Source organism: Coregonus clupeaformis, unplaced genomic scaffold (assembly GCF_020615455.1).
Source record: "Coregonus clupeaformis isolate EN_2021a unplaced genomic scaffold, ASM2061545v1 scaf0977, whole genome shotgun sequence".
Classification (NCBI taxonomy): domain Eukaryota; kingdom Metazoa; phylum Chordata; class Actinopteri; order Salmoniformes; family Salmonidae; genus Coregonus; species Coregonus clupeaformis.
This window is the reverse complement of record NW_025534431.1, coordinates 141,429-164,329: the sequence shown is the minus strand read 5'-3', so window position 1 is coordinate 164,329 and position 22,901 is coordinate 141,429. Positions and strand designations below refer to the sequence as shown.

The 22,901-nt window shown below is 44.6% G+C and overlaps 1 protein-coding gene across 1 annotated transcript; it reads left to right on the top strand.

The window, feature by feature from the left end:
• Positions 1 to 1,055: 1,055 nt before the first annotated feature.
• Positions 1,056 to 22,349, top strand: LOC121563521 (corticosteroid 11-beta-dehydrogenase isozyme 2-like; the record flags this gene model as incomplete). Its single annotated transcript, XM_045217244.1, has 4 exons — positions 1,056 to 1,302; positions 14,471 to 14,656; positions 18,328 to 18,465; positions 21,905 to 22,349. Coding segments are annotated over 4 exons (1,002 nt in total), but the record flags the coding sequence as incomplete, so codon positions are not given.
• Positions 22,350 to 22,901: the final 552 nt, after the last annotated feature.

Genomic DNA, 22,901 nt, shown 5'->3' with positions numbered 1-22,901 from the left:
GCGGGCCGGACGTTTGACACCCCTGATGTAGATAGTGTGGACAGCATAGAGGTGCTATTACATCATCAGTATTCTAATTCCTAATTCTATGGTGAGAGGATGTCTGCCTGGGGTCCATAGGTCATCGTTTGAGTTGTACTGTGGTCCCGTGTGGCTCAGTTGGTAGAGTATGGCGCTTGCAACGCCAGGGTTGTGGGTTCGATTGCCCAAGCAAGTCTCTTCTTCTTATTGGTGTCCTTTAGTAGTGGTTTCTTTGCAGCAAAGTTCTCGAAGTTTTCTGGATTGACTGACCTTCATGTCTTAAAGTAATGATGGACTATCGTTTCTCTTTGCTTATTTGAGCTGTTCTTGCCATAATATGGACTTGGTCTTTTACCAAATAGGGCTATCTTCCGTATACCACCCCTAACTTGTCACAACACAACTGATTGGCTCAAACGCATTAAGAAGGAAAGAAATTCCACAAATTCACTTTTAAGAAGGCACACCTGTTAATTTAAATGCATTCCAAGTGACTCATGAAGCTGGTTGAGAGAATGCTAAGAGTGTGCAAAGGGTGGCTATTTGAAGAATCTCAAATATAAAATATATTTAGATTTGTTTAACACTTTTTTGGTTACTACATGATTCCATATGTGTTATTTCACAGTTTTGATGTCTTCACTATTATTCTACAATGTAGAATATAGTACAAATAAAGAAAAACCCTTTAATGAGTAGGTGTGTCCAAACATTTGACTGGTACTGTAGTTTTCAGTGATAAAAAAAAAAATGATAACGTAATTAAATAAAACGGGTCCTGGTCAGTCAGATGGAAGGCAGGGTGGATCCTGGTCTCTCTCTTCTCTCTCTCCTCTCCTCTCCTCTCCCTCCCGCCCGCTCTCTCTCTCTCCTCTCCCTCTCCCTCCCCCCTCTCTCTCTCGCTCTCTCTCTCTCTCTCTCTCCTCTCCCTCTCCCTCCCCCCTCTCTCTCTCTCTCTCTTCTCCTCCTCTTCAGTAACCTTGATTTTCTTCATTGATGAACCAGACTTGGATTAGCAGTATCCCAGTCACTGACCTGTCATTCTGTCCCTCCCTCCCTTTCTACCAGGCTGTGACACAGGCTTCGGGAAGGCTGCAGCGTGGCGTCTGGACGCACAGGGTTTTGAGGTGTTTGCTACGGTGTTGGACCTGTCTGGGGAGGGAGCCAGGGAGCTCCAGAGGACCTGCTCCCCTCGTCTCACCCTACTACAGGTGGACATCACCCAGCCACAGCAGGTCCAACGGGCTCTTCTAGACACCAAGGCCAAACTGGGCCTCAGAGGTGAGAGACGCAGGCCCTCGCACACAGATACACATCCATGCAGGCATTCACACAAACAAGTCACTAACACACACCCAGAACACACAAACAACAGTCACAGTGTGCGTCTCTAATGGCACCCTGTCCCCTATATGGTCCACTGACCTAATGGCACCCTGTCCCCTATATGGTCCACTGACCTAATGGCACCCTGTCCCCTATATGGTCCACTGACCTAATGGCACCCTGTTCCCTATATGGTCCACTGACCTAATGGCACCCTGTCCCCTATATGGTACACTGACCTAATGGCACCCTGTCCCCTATATGATACACTGACCTAATGGCACCCTGTCCCCTATATGGTACACTGACCTAATGGCACCCTGTCCCCTATATGGTACACTGACCTAATGGCACCCTGTCCCCTATATGGTCCACTGACCTAATGGCACCCTGTTCCCTATGGATGAGGAAACAGGATGAGGAAACAGGAAAGAGGAAACAGAGAAGAGGAAACAGAGGGAGGAAACAGGATGAGGAAACATAGAAGAGGAAACAGGGTAGAGGAAACAGAAAGAGGAAACAGGGAGGGGGAAACAGGGAAGAGGAAACAGGGAAGAGGAAACAGGGAAGAGGAAAAAGGAGAGAGGAAACAGGAGGGAGGAAACAGGCTAAGGAAACAGGGAGAGGAAACAGAGAGAGGAAACAGGATTGAGGATCCAGAGAAGAGGAAACAGGAGGGAGGAAACATGGAAGAGGAAACAGGAGAGAGGAACCAGGGAAGAAGGACCAGGGAAGAGGAACCAGAGAAGAGGAAACAGGAGAGGGGAAACAGGGAGAGGCACCAGAGAAGAGGAAACAGGAGAGAGGAAACAGGGTAAGGAAACAGGGTAAAGAAACAGGAAAGAGGAAACAGGTAAGAGGAAACAGGGAAGAGGAAACATGGAAGAGGAAACACAGAAGAGGAAACATGGTAAAGGAAACATGAAAAAAGGAAACATGAAAGTGGAAACATGGAAAAAAAGGAAACAGAAAAGAAGAAACAGGAAAGAGGAAACATGGAGGGGAAACAGGGAGGGGAAACATGGAAGAGGAAACAGGTAGGAGGAAACGGGTAAGAGGAAACATGGAAAAAGGAAACATGAGAGGGGAAACAGAAAAGAGGAAACGGATAATAGGAAACAGGGGACGAGGAAACAGGAAAGAGGAAACAGAGTGAGGAAACAGGAGAGGGAAACAGGAGAGAGGAAACAGGAAAAGTGAACATTGAATGTGGGTACCTAAAGATGATTTTAGGTCACACCACACAGGAGTTAGTCACATGAGCATGCCTGGGCTGGTTTAATGACCCACTCTCACACACGTACACACATACGCACACGCACACACACACATGCACGCACTCGCATATGCACGCACGCACGAACACACACACACACAAAAAACACGCACACAGTGGTTGGCCTCTAGTCTGAGTGAGTGCGTTGATGTTCCTTTACAGCCACAATGATAAAACACTTGTATTTGTCCACACTGGGCTGGCAAAGGAAACACACCTGGACTTCAGGTGAACTAGACAAAGGAAACACACCTGGACACCTACTGCCAAGTATAGTAGATACTGTATCTCTCTCTGGCTGGAGACAGTGTTTTGTAATCCTGTCTGGACTGACGCGTGTCTTTCCTGTCTATACAAACACAGGCCAAACATGACCGACTGATGATGATAACCAGGTTATGTAATAATCTAGACCTCCTATGGTAACCTGATGGTTTACTGGTTGACTGTAATAATCTAGACCTCCTATGGTAACCTGATGGTTTCCTGGTTGACTGTAATAATCTAGACCTCCTATGGTAACCTGATGGTTACTTCCTGGTTGACTGTAATAATCTAGACCTCCTATGGTAACCTGATGGTTTCCTGGTTGACTGTAATAATCTAGACCTCCTACGGTAACCTGATGGTTTCCTGGTTGACTGTAATAATCTAGACCTCCTATGATAACCTGATGGTTTCCTGGTTGACTGTAATAATCTAGACCTCCTATGGTAACCTGATGGTTTCCTGGTTGACTGTAATAATCTAGACCTCCTATGGTAACCTGATGGTTTCCTGGTTGACTGTAATAATCTAGACCTCCTATGGTAACCTGATGGTTTACTGGTTGACTGTAATAATCTAGACCTCCTATGGTAACCTGATGGTTTCCTGGTTGACTGTAATAATCTAGACCTCCTATGGTAACCTGATGGTTTCCTGGTTGACTGTAATAATCTAGACCTCCTATGGTAACCTGATGGTTTCCTGGTTGACTGTAATAATCTAGACCTCCTATGGTAACCTGATGGTTTCCTGGTTGACTGTAATAATCTAGACCTCCTATGGTAACCTGATGGTTTCCTGGTTGACTGTAATAATCTAGACCTCCTATGGTAACCTGATGGTTTCCTGGTTGACTGTAATAATCTAGACCTCCTATGGTAACCTGATGGTTTACTGGTTGACTGTAATAATCTAGACCTCCTATGGTAACCTGATGGTTTACTGGTTGACTGTAATAATCTAGACCTCCTATGGTAACCTGATGGTTTCCTGGTTGACTGTAATAATCTAGACCTCCTATGGTAACCTGATGGTTTCCTGGTTGACTGTAATATCTAGACCTCCTATGGTAACCTGATGGTTTACTGGTTGACTGTATCGCAGTGCTAGCTGTGCCACTAGAGATCCTGGTTAGAATCCAGGCTCTGTCGTAGCCGGCCGCGACCGGGAGACCCATGGGGAGGCGCACATTTGGCCCAGCGTCGTCCAGGGTAGGGGAGGGAATGGCCGGCAGGGGATGTAGCTCAGTTTGTAGAGCATGGCGTTTGCAATGCCAGGGTTGTGGGTTCGATAAAATAATGTATGCGCTAACTGTAAGTCGCTCTGGATAAGAGCGTCTGCTAAATGACTAAAATGTAAATGTAATGTAATAATCTAGACCTCCTATGGTAACCTGATGGTTTCCTGGTTGACTGTAATAATCTAGACCTCCTATGGTAACCTGATGGTTTCCTGGTTGACTGTAATAATCTAGACCTCCTATGGTAACCTGATGGTTTCCTGGTTGACTGTAATATCTAGACCTCCTATGGTAACCTGATGGTTTCCTGGTTGACTGTAATAATCTAGACCTCCTATGGTAACCTGATGGTTTACTGGTTGACTGTAATATCTAGACCTCCTATGGTAACCTGATGGTTTACTGGTTGACTGTAATAATCTAGACCTCCTATGGTAACCTGATGGTTACTTCCTGGTTGACTGTAATAATCTAGACCTCCTATGGTAACCTGATGGTTACTTCCTGGTTGACTGTAATAATCTAGACCTCCTATGGTAACCTGATGGTTTACTGGTTGACTGTAATAATCTAGACCTCCTATGGTAACCTGATGGTTTACTGGTTGACTGTAATAATCTAGACCTCCTATGGTAACCTGATGGTTTACTGGTTGACTGTAATAATCTAGACCTCCTATGGTAACCTGATGGTTTACTGGTTGACTGTAATAATCTAGACCTCCTATGGTAACCTGATGGTTTCCTGGTTGACTGTAATAATCTAGACCTCCTATGGTAACCTGATGGTTTACTGGTTGACTGTAATAATCTAGACCTCCTATGGTAACCTGATGGTTTACTGGTTGACTGTAATAATCTAGACCTCCTATGGTAACCTGATGGTTTACTGGTTGACTGTAATAATCTAGACCTCCTATGGTAACCTGATGGTTTACTGGTTGACTGTAATAATCTAGACCTCCTATGGTAACCTGATGGTTTCCTGGTTGACTGTAATAATCTAGACCTCCTATGGTAACCTGATGGTTACTTCCTGGTTGACTGTAATAATCTAGACCTCCTATGGTAACCTGATGGTTTCCTGGTTGACTGTAATAATGTAGACCTCCTACGGTAACCTGATGGTTTCCTGGTTGACTGTAATAATCTAGACCTCCTATGATAACCTGATGGTTTCCTGGTTGACTGTAATAATCTAGACCTCCTATGGTAACCTGATGGTTTCCTGGTTGACTGTAATAATCTAGACCTCATATGGTAACCTGATGGTTTCCTGGTTGACTGTAATAATCTAGACCTCCTATGGTAACCTGATGGTTTACTGGTTGACTGTAATAATCTAGACCTCCTATGGTAACCTGATGGTTTCCTGGTTGACTGTAATAATCTAGACCTCCTATGGTAACCTGATGGTTTCCTGGTTGACTGTAATAATCTAGACCTCCTATGGTAACCTGATGGTTTCCTGGTTGACTGTAATAATCTAGACCTCCTATGGTAACCTGATGGTTTCCTGGTTGACTGTAATAATCTAGACCTCCTATGGTAACCTGATGGTTTCCTGGTTGACTGTAATAATCTAGACCTCCTATGGTAACCTGATGGTTTCCTGGTTGACTGTAATAATCTAGACCTCCTATGGTAACATGATGGTTTACTGGTTGACTGTAATAATCTAGACCTCCTATGGTAACCTGATGGTTTACTGGTTGACTGTAATAATCTAGACCTCCTATGGTAACCTGATGGTTTACTGGTTGACTGTATCGCAGTGCTAGCTGTGCCACTAGAGATCCTGGTTCGAATCCAGGCTCTGTCGTAGCCGGCCGCGACCGGGAGACCCATGGGGCGGCGCACATTTGGCCCAGCGTCGTCCAGGGTAGGGGAGGGAATGGCCGGCAGGGGATGTAGCTCAGTTGGTAGAGCATGGCGTTTGCAATGCCAGGGTTGTGGGTTCGATAAAATAATGTATGCGCTAACTGTAAGTCGCTCTGGATAAGAGCGTCTGCTAAATGACTAAAATGTAAATGTAATGTAATAATCTAGACCTCCTATGGTAACCTGATGGTTTCCTGGTTGACTGTAATAATCTAGACCTCCTATGGTAACCTGATGGTTTCCTGGTTGACTGTAATAATCTAGACCTCCTATGGTAACCTGATGGTTTCCTGGTTGACTGTAATATCTAGACCTCCTATGGTAACCTGATGGTTTCCTGGTTGACTGTAATAATCTAGACCTCCTATGGTAACCTGATGGTTTACTGGTTGACTGTAATATCTAGACCTCCTATGGTAACCTGATGGTTTACTGGTTGACTGTAATAATCTAGACCTCCTATGGTAACCTGATGGTTACTTCCTGGTTGACTGTAATAATCTAGACCTCCTATGGTAACCTGATGGTTACTTCCTGGTTGACTGTAATAATCTAGACCTCCTATGGTAACCTGATGGTTTACTGGTTGACTGTAATAATCTAGACCTCCTATGGTAACCTGATGGTTTACTGGTTGACTGTAATAATCTAGACCTCCTATGGTAACCTGATGGTTTACTGGTTGACTGTAATAATCTAGACCTCCTATGGTAACCTGATGGTTTACTGGTTGACTGTAATAATCTAGACCTCCTATGGTAACCTGATGGTTTCCTGGTTGACTGTAATAATCTAGACCTCCTATGGTAACCTGATGGTTTACTGGTTGACTGTAATAATCTGGACCTCCTATGGTAACCTGATGGTTTACTGGTTGACTGTAATAATCTAGACCTCCTATGGTAACCTGATGGTTTACTGGTTGACTGTAATAATCTAGACCTCCTATGGTAACCTGATGGTTTCCTGGTTGACTGTAATAATCTAGACCTCCTATGGTAACCTGATGGTTTCCTGGTTGACTGTAATAATCTAGACCTCCTATGGTAACCTGATGGTTTCCTGGTTGACTGTAATAATCTAGACCTCCAATGGTAACCTGATGGTTTACTGGTTGACTGTAATAATCTAGACCTCCTATGGTAACCTGATGGTTTCCTGGTTGACTGTAATAATCTAGACCTCCTATGGTAACCTGATGGTTACTTCCTGGTTGACTGTAATAATCTAGACCTCCTATGGTAACCTGATGGTTACTTCCTGGTTGACTGTAATAATCTAGACCTCCTATGGTAACCTGATGGTTTACTGGTTGACTGTAATAATCTAGACCTCCTATGGTAACCTGATGGTTACCTGGTTGACTATAATAATCTAGACCTCCTATGGTAACCTGATGGTTTACTGGTTGACTGTAATAATCTAGACCTCCTATGGTAACCTGATGGTTTCCTGGTTGACTGTAATAATCTAGACTTCCTATGGTAACCTGATGGTTTACTGGTTGACTGTAATAATCTAGACCTCCTATGGTAACCTGATGGTTTACTGGTTGACTGTACTAATCTAGACCTCCTATGGTAACCTGATAGTTTCCTGGTTGACTGTAATATCTAGACCTCCTATGGTAACCTGATGGTTACTTCCTGGTTGACTGTAATAATCTAGACCTCCTATGGTAACCTGATGGTTTCCTGGTTGACTGTAATAATCTAGACCTCCTATGGTAACCTGATGGTTACTTCCTGGTTGACTGTAATAATCTAGACCTCCTATGGTAACCTGATGGTTTCCTGGTTGACTGTAATAATCTAGACCTCCTATGGTAACCTGATGGTTTACTGGTTGACTGTAATAATCTAGACCTCCTATGGTAACCTGATGGTTTACTGGTTGACTGTACTAATCTAGACCTCCTATGGTAACCTGATGGTTTCCTGGTTGACTGTAATAATCTAGACCTCCTATGGTAACCTGATGGTTTCCTGGTTGACTGTAATAATCTAGACTTCCTATGGTAACCTGATGGTTTCCTGGTTGACTGTAATAATCTAGACCTCCTATGGTAACCTGATGGTTTCCTGGTTGACTGTAATAATCTAGACCTCCTATGGTAACCTGATGGTTTCCTGGTTGACTGTAATAATCTAGACCTCATATGGTAACCTGATGGTTTCCTGGTTGACTGTAATAATCTAGACCTCCTATGGTAACCTGATGGTTTACTGGTTGACTGTAATAATCTAGACCTCCTATGGTAACCTGATGGTTTACTGGTTGACTGTAATAATCTAGACCTCCTATGGTAACCTGATGGTTTACTGGTTGACTGTAATAATCTAGACCTCCTATGGTAACCTGATGGTTTACTGGTTGACTGTAATAATCTAGACCTCCTATGGTAACCTGATGGTTTCCTGGTTGACTGTAATAATCTAGACCTCCTATGGTAACCTGATGGTTTACTGGTTGACTGTAATAATCTAGACCTCCTATGGTAACCTGATGGTTTACTGGTTGACTGTAATAATCTAGACCTCCTATGGTAACCTGATGGTTTACTGGTTGACTGTAATAATCTAGACCTCCTATGGTAACCTGATGGTTTACTGGTTGACTGTAGTAATCTAGACCTCCTATGGTAACCTGATGGTTTCCTGGTTGACTGTAATAATCTAGACCTCCTATGGTAACCTGATGGTTTACTGGTTGACTGTAATAATCTAGACCTCCTATGGTAACCTGATGGTTTACTGGTTGACTGTAATAATCTAGACCTCCTATGGTAACCTGATGGTTTCCTGGTTGACTGTAATAATCTAGACCTCCTATGGTAACCTGATGGTTTCCTGGTTGACTGTAATAATCTAGACCTCCTATGGTAACCTGATGGTTTCCTGGTTGACTGTAATAATCTAGACCTCCTATGGTAACCTGATGGTTTACTGGTTGACTGTAATAATCTAGACCTCCTATGGTAACCTGATGGTTTACTGGTTGACTGTAATAATCTAGACCTCCTATGGTAACCTGATGGTTTACTGGTTGACTGTAATAATCTAGACCTCCTATGGTAACCTGATGGTTTACTGGTTGACTGTAATAATCTAGACCTCCTATGGTAACCTGATGGTTTCCTGGTTGACTGTAATAATCTAGACCTCCTATGGTAACCTGATGGTTTACTGGTTGACTGTAATAATCTAGACCTCCTATGGTAACCTGATGGTTTCCTGGTTAACTGTAATAATCTAGACCTCCTATGGTAACCTGATGGTTTCCTTGTTGACTGTAATAATCTAGACCTCCTATGGTAACCTGATGGTTTCCTGGTTGACTGTAATAATCTAGACCTCCTATGGTAACCTGATGGTTTCCTGGTTGACTGTAATAATTTAGATCTCCTATGGTAACCTGATGGTTTCCTGGTTGACTGTAATAATCTAGACCTCCTATGGTAACCTGATGGTTTCCTGGTTGACTGTAATAATCTAGACCTCCTATGGTAACCTGATGGTTTCCTGGTTGACTGTAATAATCTAGACCTCCTATGGTAACCTGATGGTTTACTGGTTGACTGTAATAATCTAGACCTCCTATGGTAACCTGATGGTTTACTGGTTGACTGTAATAATCTAGACCTCCTATGGTAACCTGATGGTTTCCTGGTTGACTGTAATAATCTAGACCTCCTATGGTAACCTGATGGTTTCCTGGTTGACTGTAATAATCTAGACCTCCTATGGTAACCTGATGGTTTACTGGTTGACTGTAATAATCTAGACCTCCTATGGTAACCTGATGGTTTACTGGTTGACTGTAATAATCTAGACCTCCTATGGTAACCTGATGGTTTCCTGGTTGACTGTAATAATCTAGACCTCCTATGGTAACCTGATGGTTTCCTGGTTGACTGTAATAATCTAGACCTCCTATGGTAACCTGATGGTTTCCTGGTTGACTGTAATAATCTAGACCTCCTATGGTAACCTGATGGTTTCCTGGTTGACTGTAATAATCTAGACCTCCTATGGTAACCTGATGGTTTCCTGGTTGACTTTAATAATCTAGACCTCCTATGGTAACCTGATGGTTTCCTGGTTGACTGTAATAATCTAGACCTCCTATGGTAACCTGATGGTTTCCTGGTTGACTGTAATAATCTAGACCTCCTATGGTAACCTGATGGTTTACTGGTTGACTGTAATAATCTAGACCTCCTATGGTAACCTGATGGTTTACTGGTTGACTGTAATAATCTAGACCTCCTATGGTAACCTGATGGTTTCCTGGTTGACTGTAATAATCTAGACCTCCTATGGTAACCTGATGGTTTCCTGGTTGACTGTAATAATCTAGACCTCCTATAGTAACCTGATGGTTTACTGGTTGACTGTAATAATCTAGACCTCCTATGGTAACCTGATGGTTTACTGGTTGACTGTAATAATCTAGACCTCCTATGGTAACCTGATGGTTTCCTGGTTGACTGTAATAATCTAGACCTCCTATGGTAACCTGATGGTTTCCTGGTTGACTGTAATAATCTAGACCTCCTATGGTAACCTGATGGTTTCCTGGTTGACTGTAATAATCTAGACCTCCTATGGTAACCTGATGGTTTCCTGGTTGACTGTAATAATCTAGACCTCCTATGGTAACCTGATGGTTTCCTGGTTGACTGTAATAATCTAGACCTCCTATGGTAACCTGATGGTTTACTGGTTGACTGTAATAATCTAGACCTCCTATGGTAACCTGATGGTTTCCTGGTTGACTGTAATAATCTAGACCTCCTATGGTAACCTGATGGTTTCCTGGTTGACTGTAATAATCTAGACCTCCTATGGTAACCTGATGGTTTCCTGGTTGACTGTAATAATCTAGACCTCCTATGGTAACCTGATGGTTTCCTGGTTGACTGTAATAATCTAGACCTCCTATGGTAACCTGATGGTTTACTGGTTGACTGTAATAATCTAGACCTCCTATGGTAACCTGATGGTTTACTGGTTGACTGTAATAATCTAGACCTCCTATGGTAACCTGATGGTTTCCTGGTTGACTGTAATAATCTAGACCTCCTATGGTAACCTGATGGTTTACTGGTTGACTGTAATAATCTAGACCTCCTATGGTAACCTGATGGTTTCCTGGTTGACTGTAATAATCTAGACCTCCTATGGTAACCTGATGGTTTACTGGTTGACTGTAATAATCTAGACCTCCTATGGTAACCTGATGGTTTCCTGGTTGACTGTAATAATCTAGACCTCCTATGGTAACCTGATGGTTTACTGGTTGACTGTAATAATCTAGACCTCCTATGGTAACCTGATGGTTTCCTGGTTGACTGTAATAATCTAGACCTCCTATGGTAACCTGATGGTTTACTGGTTGACTGTAATAATCTAGACCTCCTATGGTAACCTGATGGTTTCCTGGTTGACTGTAATAATCTAGACCTCCTATGGTAACCTGATGGTTTACTGGTTGACTGTAATAATCTAGACCTCCTATGGTAACCTGATGGTTTCCTGGTTGACTGTAATAATCTAGACCTCTTATGGTAACCTGATGGTTTACTGGTTGACTGTAATAATCTAGACCTCCTATGGTAACCTGATGGTTTCCTGGTTGACTGTAATAATCTAGACCTCCTATGGTAACCTGATGGTTTACTGGTTGACTGTAATAATCTAGACCTCCTATGGTAACCTGATGGTTTACTGGTTGACTGTAATAATCTAGACCTCCTATGGTAACCTGATGGTTTACTGGTTGACTGTACTAATCTAGACCTCCTATGGTAACCTGATGGTTTCCTGGTTGACTGTACTAATCTAGACCTCCTATGGTAACCTGATGGTTTCCTGGTTGACTGTAATATCTAGACCTCCTATGGTAACCTGATGGTTACTTCCTGGTTGACTGTAATAATCTAGACCTCCTATGGTAACTGATGGTTTCCTGGTTGACTGTAATAATCTAGACCTCCTATGGTAACCTGATGGTTACTTCCTGGTTGACTGTAATAATCTAGACCTCCTATGGTAACCTGATGGTTTCCTGGTTGACTGTAATAATCTAGACCTCCTATGGTAACCTGATGGTTTACTGGTTGACTGTAATAATCTAGACCTCCTATGGTAACCTGATGGTTTACTGGTTGACTGTACTAATCTAGACCTCCTATGGTAACCTGATGGTTTCCTGGTTGACTGTAATAATCTAGACCTCCTATGGTAACCTGATGGTTTACTGGTTGACTGTAATAATCTAGACCTCCTATGGTAACCTGATGGTTTCCTGGTTGACTGTAATAATCTAGACCTCCTATGGTAACCTGATGGTTACTTCCTGGTTGACTGTAATAATCTAGACCTCCTATGGTAACCTGATGGTTTCCTGGTTGACTGTAATAATCTAGACCTCCTATGGTAACCTGATGGTTTCCTGGTTGACTGTAATAATCTAGACCTCCTATGGTAACCTGATGGTTACTTCCTGGTTGACTGTAATAATCTAGACCTCCTATGGTAACCTGATGGTTTCCTGGTTGACTGTAATAATCTAGACCTCCTATGGTAACCTGATGGTTTCCTGGTTGACATTCTTGTGTGGAAACTGAAAGGTACAAATGACTCAGTAGCTCTCTACATTGGCTTACAGCAATGGTGCAGAATTATGCAAAGGAGGGTTTTGACTAGTGTGAAACGATGCCTCTCTGTGGGAAATGTGTGGAAATACATCCATCGACTTGGCTATTGTAGGTTTGCAAATCCTGTTTGGTTTGTTTTATTGTAAGCAGTTGGGAAATTGATGGAGAATATGCACATGGTTTTCTGTAAGTGTTGAATTTGGGTGATATGGGAATCATGTATTATATTGTTAATTTACAAGGACAAGATTGTATTCTGGGAAATAAAATGTTGTTTAAATGTTTGTTCTCGCTGTCCCTACGCCTCTCTCTCTCTCTCTCTCTCTCTCTCTCTCTCTCTCTCTGTCTCTCTCTCTCTCTCTCTGTCTCTCTCTCTCTCTCTCTCTCTCTCTCTCTCTCTCTCTCTCTTTCTCTCTCTCTCTCTCTATATATATATATATATTCAATTTCAATATTCTTTATTTCCATGGGAAACATATGTTAACATTGCCAAAGCAAGTGAAATGGATAATAAACAAAAGTGAAATAAACAATTACAAAAATTAACAGTAAACATTACACTCACAAATTTCCAAAACAATAAAGACATTTCAATTGTCATATTATGTCTATATACAGTGTTTTAACAATGTGCAAATAGTTAAAGTACAACAAATCAAATAAAATTTTATTTGCCACATGCGCCGAATACAGGTACAGGGGTAGTCATTACCGTGAAATGCTTACTTACAGCCCTTAACCAACAGTGCATTTATTTGTTAATAAAAAAGTAAAATAAAACAACAACAAAAAAGTGTTGAGAGAAAAAAAGAGCAGAAGTAAAATAAAATAACAGTAGGGAGGCTATATATACAGGGGGGGGGTACCGGTGCAGAGTCAATGTGCGGGGGCACCGGCTAATTGAGGTAGTTGAGGTAATATGTACATGTGGGTAGAGTTAAAGTAACTATGCATAAATAATTAACAGAGTAGCAGCAGCGTAAAAATATGGGGTGGGGGTGGGGGGGGGGGGGGGGGGGGGGGGGCAGTGCAAATAGTCTGGGTAGCCATGATTAGCTGTTCAGGAGTCTTATGGCTTGGGGGTAGAAGCTGTTGAGAAGCCTTTTGGACAGGGAAAATAAATAAACACGTGTTGTATTTACAATGGTGTTTGTTCTTCACTGGTTGCCCTTTTCTTGTGGCAACAGGTCACAAATCTTGCAGCTGTGATGGCACACTGTGGTATTTCACCCAATAGATATGGGAGTTTATCCAAATTGGGTTTGTTTTCGAATTCTTTGTGGGTCTGTGTAATCTGAGGGAAATATGAGTATCTAATATGGTCATACATTTGGCAGGAGGTTAGGAAGTGCAGCTCAGTTTCCACCTCATTTTGTGGGCAGTGTGCACATAGCCTGTCTTCTCTTGAAAGCCAGGTCTGCCTACGGCGGCCTTTCTCAATAGCAAGGCTATGCTCACTGAGTCTGTACATAGTCAAAGCTTTCCTTAAGTTTGGGTCAGTCACAGTGGTCAGGTATTCTGCCACTGTGTACTCTCTGTTTAGGGCCAAATACTATAAATACAAGACTTCAGATTCTAGTAGGGTGAGGTCGGGTGCTGCAGACTGTTCTAGTGCCCTCGCCAATTTGTTGATATAAGTGTTGAAGAGGGTGGGGCTCAAGGTGCATCCCTGTCTCACCCTTTCTCTCTCTCTCTCTCTCTCTCTCTCTCTCTCTCTCTCTCTCTCTCTCTCTCTCTCTCTCTCTCTCTCTCTCTCTCTCTCTCTCTCTCTCTCTCTCTCTCTCTCTCTCTCTCTCTAGGTCTGTGGGGCTTGGTGAATAATGCAGGAGTGTGTGTTAACTTCGGGGATGCAGAGCTTTCTCTGATGTCTAACTACCGTGGATGTATGGAGGTGAACTTCTTTGGGACTCTGAATGTCACCAAGACATTCCTGCCTCTGCTACGTCAGGCCAAGGGACGTATCGTCACTATCTCCAGCCCTGCAGGTGGGTGGATCACACGCACGCACACACGCACACACACACACGCACGCACACGCACGCGCGCACACACACACACACTCAGAAAGACAACTCACCACATACTCATACACACACCTCCCACATTGTCTCAACACAACGTTCAGGGTTAAATCTGTCTGGCTTTGATATGAACACAACGTTCAGGGTTTATACCTGTCTGGCTTTGATATAAAACACACATTATGTTACAATCAATGCCTGCAATCAAAACCTTGTTGTTGTTTCATACCATATGGTTAAAGTGATTACTACCCTGTCATAACGGATGCCATGGTGGATGTGTCAGTACATAACATTCTGCATGTCAGTCTATTAGTCCTAAATGGCAGCCTTATCCCTGGAGAGATACTGTCCTGCAGGGTTTCGTTCCAACCCTAATCTAGAGCACCTGATTCTAATAATTAGCTGGTTAAGAAGCTGAATCAGGTCAGTTACAACTGGGGTTGAAACGAAAACCTACAGGATGGTAGCTCGCCAGGAACAGGGTTGGAGAACCCTGCCCTACACCCTATTCCCTCCATAGGGCTCTGGTCAAAAGTAGTGCACTGTTTAGGGAATAGGGTGCCATTTGGAATTCAGCAAAGTGCCTTTGGTTTGTGGTTTTTGAGGATCTTGCCAAGATAAAGGTTCCTTTATCAAAACATTTCCCAACCCAACTGCTACATGACATCACCCAAAAAGTCCTGTGATGCCAGCAATCAGAGCTGTCTAAATACTATCATCCCAATAGCAACCAATCAGAGCTGTCTCAATACTATCATCCCTAAAGCAACCAATCAGAGCTGTCTCAATACTATCATCCCTACAGCAACCAATCAGAGCTGTCTCAATACTATCATCCCTATAGCAACCAATCAGAGCTGTCTCAATACTATCATCCCTACAGCAACCAATCAGAGCTGTCTCTATACTATCATCCCTATAGCAACCAATCAGAGCTGTCTCAATACTATCATCCCTATAGCAACCAATCAGTGCTGTCTCAATACTATCATCCCTATAGCAACCAATCAGAGCTGTCTCAATACTATCATCCTATAGCAACCAATCAGAGCAGTCTCAATACTATCATCCCTATAGCAACCAATCAGAGCAGTCTCAATACTATCATCCCTATAGCAACCAATCAGAGCAGTCTCAATACTATCATCCCTACAGCAACCAATCAGAGCAGTCTCAATACTATCATCCCTATAGCAACCAATCAGAGCTGTCTAAATACTATCATCCCTACAGCAACCAATCAGAGCTGTCTAAATACTATCATCCTTACAGCAACCAATCAGAGCAGTCTCAATACTATCATTTTAGTCATTTAGCAGACGCTCTTATCCAGAGCGACTTACAGTTAGTGAGTACATACATTATTTTATTTTTTAAAATATTTTTTCATACTGGCTGCCCGTGGGAATCAAACCCACAACCCTGGCGTTGCAAACGCCATGCTCTACCAACTGAGCTACATCCCTGCCGGCCATTCCCTCAACCACCCTGGGCCAATTGTGCGCCGCCCAATGGGTCTCCCGGTCGCGGCCGGCTACGACAGAGCCTGGATTTGAACCAGGATCTCTAGTGGCACAGCTAGCACTGCGATGCAGTGCCTTAGACCACTGCGCCACTCGGCGCCCATATAGCAACCAATCAGAGCAGTCTCAATACTATCATCCCTACAGCAACCAATCAGAGCTGTTTAAATACTATCATCCCTACAGCAACCAATCAGAGCTGTCTCAATACTATCATCCCTATAGCAACCAATCAGAGCTGTCTCAATACTATCATCCCTATAGCAACCACTGACTCTCAGTGGAAACCCCATAAAGCACCCAGTTTGGTGGAGCTATTTTTGAAATGATTTCTCATGTAACATTTGGATGAAGCAAACTACTATGGAAGGTGCATTTTGATACATTGAAGGATTTCAGACGCTGTACAACAACACAACAGCAGAAACATGAAAGAGCCATCATCTGCACATGATTTCAGGCTGCTTCATATTGCTCTGTGACTTCATCTTCCCCCCCTGTGCTGTGAACGCAGGCAATACGACATGCTTCACCTAGCGTTACAGAGACACATCCAGACGGAACACATTGTTTATACTAGTCAAGCTGTCAGGCTCAGGCTGGATGCATAGAGCCGGATGAGGCCCACTTCACACAGATACAGGTGGGGCCTATTGTCCTAAGGGATATCCCAAATGGTACCCTGTTCCCTCTACAGTGCACTACTTTTGACCCGAGTGTACTAAGTAGGGAATAGGATGGCGTTTGGAAGGTGGCCCTATTTCAGCCTTTTCACTGCCATCCTGTCAGTCGTTGAGTCACAGGGAACGCTCCTCTTAACACTAAAGCATTTCTCTCCACGAGGCCCAGAGGGAAACCACAAACGTAGAAACAGTCTCGATCTGCAATTACATTTTAGTCATTTTAGCAGACGCTCTCATCCCAGAGCGACTTACAGTTAGCGAGTGCATACATTTTTTCATACTGTGTAGCATTGTGTTCCTAACACGCCCTTTAGCATTTCCTGTCTCCCGCCGTCTGGAGTAGAGCGGAACATTGTTGTGGTGTTGCTACATAGTCTGCATCCCAAATGGCACCCTATTCCCTTATATAGTGCACTACTTTTGTACAGGGGCCTATCTGGTCAAAAGTAGTGCACTACATAGGGAATAGGGTGCCATCAGGGGTCTCAGACAGGTCAGGAGAGTTTATGGGCTGACAGCAGCGACATGATGTTGTATAAACATATCTCTCATAGCCTGAAGGAAGAACTGACACATATTTTAATATGGAAGAACCAGTGTCAAGCTGGCCAGCAGAATACCACCCTGCATCCCACTGCTGGCTTGCCTCTGAAACTAAGCTGGGTTGGTCCCTGGATGGGAGACCAGATGCTGCTGGAAGTGGTGTTGGAGGGCCAGTAGGAGTCACTCTTTCTTCTGGTGTAAAATATCCCAATGCCCCAGGGCAGTGATTGGGGACATTGCCCTGTGTAGGGTGCCGTCTTTCGGATGGGAAGTTAAACGGGTGACTCTCTGTGGTCACTAAAGATTCAGCCGGTGTCTTTGGTTTGTGGTTTTTGAGGTTCTTGCCAAGATAAAGGTTCCTTTATCAAAACATTTATTTTAAGAGTAGGGCTGTTAACCTCGCTGTCCTGACTAAATTCCCAATCTGGCCCCTCTTACCATCGTGGCCACCTAATCATTCCCAGCTTCCAATTGGCTCATTCATCCCCCGTCCTCTCCCCTGTAACCATTCCCCGGGTCGTTGCTGTAAATGAGAACGTGTTCTCAGTCCATTTACCTGGTTAAATAAAGGGTTATTTTTTTTGTATCTTTACCGACGTCTTTTAATATGGAAGAACCAGTGTTCTTTTCTTATCTTTACTGACATGTCTTAATTACATTAATCGAAGGGCAAAGTGCGGAAGTTACATTCTAGCAATACAATGAAGATAATAGAACTAGATATGACTAGAGGAAATATTTAACACGTGTAAAAAGGATAAACAGTAGTGGGGAAAGTTACGGCCCAGTCCCTTCAGCCCTCTGAAACAAAGATCTCATTAGATCTCCTATAATACTGTATACTGACGTTGTGGTGTCTCTCTCTCTCTGTGTGTCCCTCCAGGAGAGCAGCCGTTCCCCTGTCTAGCAGCGTACGGCGCCTCCAAGGCAGCTCTCAACCTGTTCATCAACACACTCCGCCACGAACTGGAACCCTGGGGGGTGAAAGTGTCCACCATACTGCCATCCTCATACAAGACAGGTGAGGGTTAAAGGTTAGAGGTCAGAGGTTAGGGGTTAAGGTTAGGGTTACAGCTGGAACCCTGGGCGGTCAACGTGTCCACCATACTGTCATCTTCATACAAGACAGGTGAGGGTTAAAGGTTAGAGGTCAGAGGTTAGGGGTTAAGGTTAGGGTTACAGCTGGAACCCTGGGGGGTCAAAGTGTCCACCATACTGCCATCCTCATACAAGACAGGTGAGGGTTAAAGGTTAGAGGTCAGAGGTTAGGGGTTAAGGTTAGGGTTACAGCTGGAACCCTGGGGGGTCAAAGTGTCCACCATACTGCCATCCTCATACAAGACAGGTGAGGGTTAAAGGTTAGAGGTCAGAGGTCAGAGGTCAGGGATAGGGGTCTGGGGTTAGGCTTATGGCATCCACCATTCTTCCCTCCTCATACTAGATAGGGGAGGGGAACCTGGGGAGCAGGAGGAAGCGTTTGGGTGTAACACACAGTGGACATGAATGGGGGTCAAATAAAATAAAATGTTATTTGCCACATGCGCCGAATACAACAGGTGTAGACCTTACAGTGAAATGCTTACTTACAAGCCCTTAACCAACAATGCAGTTTACTTTTTTTTTTTTAAAGGGTTAAGTAAAAAATGGATAAGTAAAAAATAAAAAATAGCAAATAATTAAAGAGCAGCAGTAAAATAAATTAACAGTAGGGAGGCTATATACAGGGGGTACTGGTACAGATCTTTGGGGCGGCAGGTAGCTTAGTGGTTAAGAGCGTTGTGCCAGTAACCGAAAGGTCGCTGGTTCTAATCCCCAAATCTGTCGATGTGCCCTTGAGCAAGGCACTTAACCCTACTTGCTCCTGGATAAGAGCGTCTGCTAAATGACTAAAATGTAAATGTAATGTGCGGGGGCACCGGTTAGTTGAGGTAGTTGAAGTAATATGTACATGTGGGTAGAGTTAAAGTGACTATGCATAAATAATAAACAGAGTAGCAGCAGCGTAAAAAGGGGTGGGGTGGAATGGCAATGCAAATAGTCTGGGTAGCCATGATTAGCTGTTCAGGAGTCTTATGGCTTGGGGGTAGAAGCTGTTAAGAAGCCTTTTGGACCTAGACTTGGTGCTCCGGTACCGCTTGCCGTGCGGTAGCAGAGAGAACAGTCTATGACTAGGGTGGCTGGTGTCTTTGACAATTCTTAGGGCCTTCCTCTGACACCGCCTGGTATAGAGGTCCTGGATGGCAGGAAGCTTGGCCCCAGTGATATACTGGGCCGTACGCACTACCCTCTGTAGTGCCTTGCGATCGGAGGCTGAGCAGTTGCCATACCAGGCGGTGATGCAACCAGTAAGGATGCTCTCGATGGTGCAGCTGTAGAACTTTTTGAGGATCTGAGAACCCATGCCAAATCTTTTCAGTCTCCTGAGGGGGAATAGGCTTTGTCGTGCCCTCTTCACGACTGTCTTGGTATGTTTGGACCATGATAGTTTGTTGGTGATGTGGACACCAAGGAACTTGAAGCTCTCGAACCTGTTCCACTACAGCCCCGTCGATGAGAATGGGGGCATGCTCAGGGCAGGGGTATATGCTAAAGTTGTCACATCCGACACAATGCAACCAGGTCCACCTTCCCGCTCGCTCACCACCAAGCCCTCTTACTACCCCAGAGTTCAAAACAGGCCATGTCCACCTTCCCGCTCGCTCACCACCAAGCCCTCTTACTACCCCCAGAGTTCAAAACAGGCCATGTCCACCTTCCTCTCGCTCACCACCAAGCCCTCTTACTACCCCAGAGTTCAAAACAGGCCATGTCCACCTTCCCTCTCGTTCACCACCAAGCCCTCTTACTACCCCAGAGTTCAAAACAGGCCATGTCCACCTTCCCTCTCGCTCACCACCAAGCCCTCTTACTACCCCAGAGTTCAAAACAGGCCATGTCCACCTTCCCTCTCGCTCACCACCAAGCCCTCTTACTACCCCAGAGTTCAAAACAGGCCATGTCCACCTTCCCTCTCGCTCACCACCAAGCCCTCTTACTACCCCAGAGTTCAAAACAGGCCATGTCCACCTTCCTCTCGCTCACCACCAAGCCCTCTTACTACCCCAGAGTTCAAAACAGGCCATGTCCACCTTCCCTCTCGCTCACCACCAAGCCCTCTTACTACCCCAGAGTTCAAAACAGGCCATGTCCACCTTCCCTCTCGCTCACCACCAAGCCCTCTTACTACCCCAGAGTTCAAAACAGGCCATGTCCACCTTCCCTCTCGCTCACCACCAAGCCCTCTTACTACCCCAGAGTTCAAAACAGGCCATGTCCACCTTCCCTCTCGCTCACCACCAAGCCCTCTTACTACCCCAGAGTTCAAAACAGGCCATGTCCACCTTCCCTCTCGCTCACCACCAAGCCCTCTTACTACCCCAGAGTTCAAAACAGGCCATGTCCACCTTCCCTCTCGCTCACCACCAAGCCCTCTTACTACCCCAGAGTTCAAAACAGGCCATGTCCACCTTCCCTCTCGCTCACCACCAAGCCCTCTACAGTATCTACAAAAATGTATCTTCCTTTGTACCTTTGGCTGTCTCTCTGTAGTGGAAGGTGATCTTAGGAGTACAGACTAACAAAGGGTGTTGTGACAGAGTGTAGAGAGATGATAGATGGGATGCGGACTAGAGGAGTGGAACCATCAGAGAGATGATAGATGGGATGGGACTAGAGGAGTGGAACCACCAGAGAGATGATAGATGGGATGGGACTAGAGGAGTGGAACCACCAGAGAGATGATAGATGGGATGGGACTAGAGGAGTGGAACCACCAGAGAGATGATAGATGGGATGGGACTAGAGGAGTGGAACCACCAGAGAGATGATAGATGGGATGCGGACTAGAGGAGTAGAACCATCAGAGAGATGATAGATGGGATGGGGACTAGAGGAGTGGAACCACCAGAGAGATGATAGATGGGATGGGACTAGAGGAGTGGAACCACCAGAGAGATGATAGATGGGATGGGACTAGAGGAGTGGAACCACCAGAGAGATGATAGATGGGATGGGACTAGAGGAGTGGAGAGAGATGATAGATGGGATGGGACTAAAGGAGTGGAACCACCAGAGAGATGATAGATGGGATGGGACTAGAGGAGTGGAACCACCAGAGAGATGATAGATGGGATGGGACTAGAGGAGTGGAAACTGGGTTAAGATAGAGAACATATGGTGTAAGGGAAACTCAATGCTAACTCAACCCTCTATATATCCTGATCCCAGGTCAGTCCAGTAACCAGGAGTACTGGGTTAAGATAGAGAACATATGGTGTAAGGGAAACTCAATGCTAACTCAACCCTCTATATATCCTGATCCCAGGTCAGTCCAGTAACCAGGAGTACTGGGTTAAGATAGAGAACATATGGTGTAAGGGTAACTCAATGCTAACTCAACCCTCTATATATCCTGATCCCAGGTCAGTCCAGTAACCAGGAGTACTGGGAGAGTCAGTACAAGACCCTGATCCACAACCTGTCCGCAGGCCTGCTGGAGGAGTACGGGGAGGACTACACCCATGAGACCAAGGACCTCTTCCAGCGCTTCGCCCAGTCGGCTAACGAGGACCTGTCACCAGTCATCAACACCATCAGTGAGGCGCTGCTCTCCCCCCAGCCCCTGGTCCGGTACTACGCTGGGCCCGGCGTGGGCCTCATGTACTTCATCTATAGTTTTTTCCCTCTGAGTCTCTCGGACAAGTTCCTCCAGAGACTATTTGTGCAGAAGAAGATCATCCCCCGAGCGCTGAGGAAGGAGAATGGGCTCAACGGCAGCCTCAACAACAACAACAACAACAACAACAACAACAACAACAACAACAACAACAACGTGGATAAGATAGAGAAGTAGAACAATGAGCTGTTTTTGTAGGAGGTAAAAAGCTGTAGGATCACTGATGTCACATAAACACGCTCATAGTGTTGTTGTCTATTTTGTTTGAATATGTGGTTTTACATTGGTGTTCATATTGAAGGGATCACTGAAGATATATTTGTATTGCTTCCCCTCCCAGTAGACGGCAGGCACCAACATGGCTGGCACCAACATGGCTGGCACCAACATGGCTGGCACCAACATGGTTGGCACCAACATAGCTGGCACACAGAGACATATATTTAGAGAGTTGGGCCAACTTTTAGAACGGACACCAAGTTAGCACCTTAATATACTGTATGGCTTTGCTGGCACATGGCTGGCACCAACATGGCTGGCATCAACATGGCTGGCACCAACATGGCTGGCATCAACATGGCTGGCATCAACATGGCTGGCACCAACATGGCTGGCATCAACATGACTGGCATCAACATGGCTGGCATCAACATGGCTGGCACCAACATGGTTGGCACCAACACGGCTGGCATCAACACGGCTGGCACCAACACAGCTGGCATCAACATGGCTGGCACCAACAT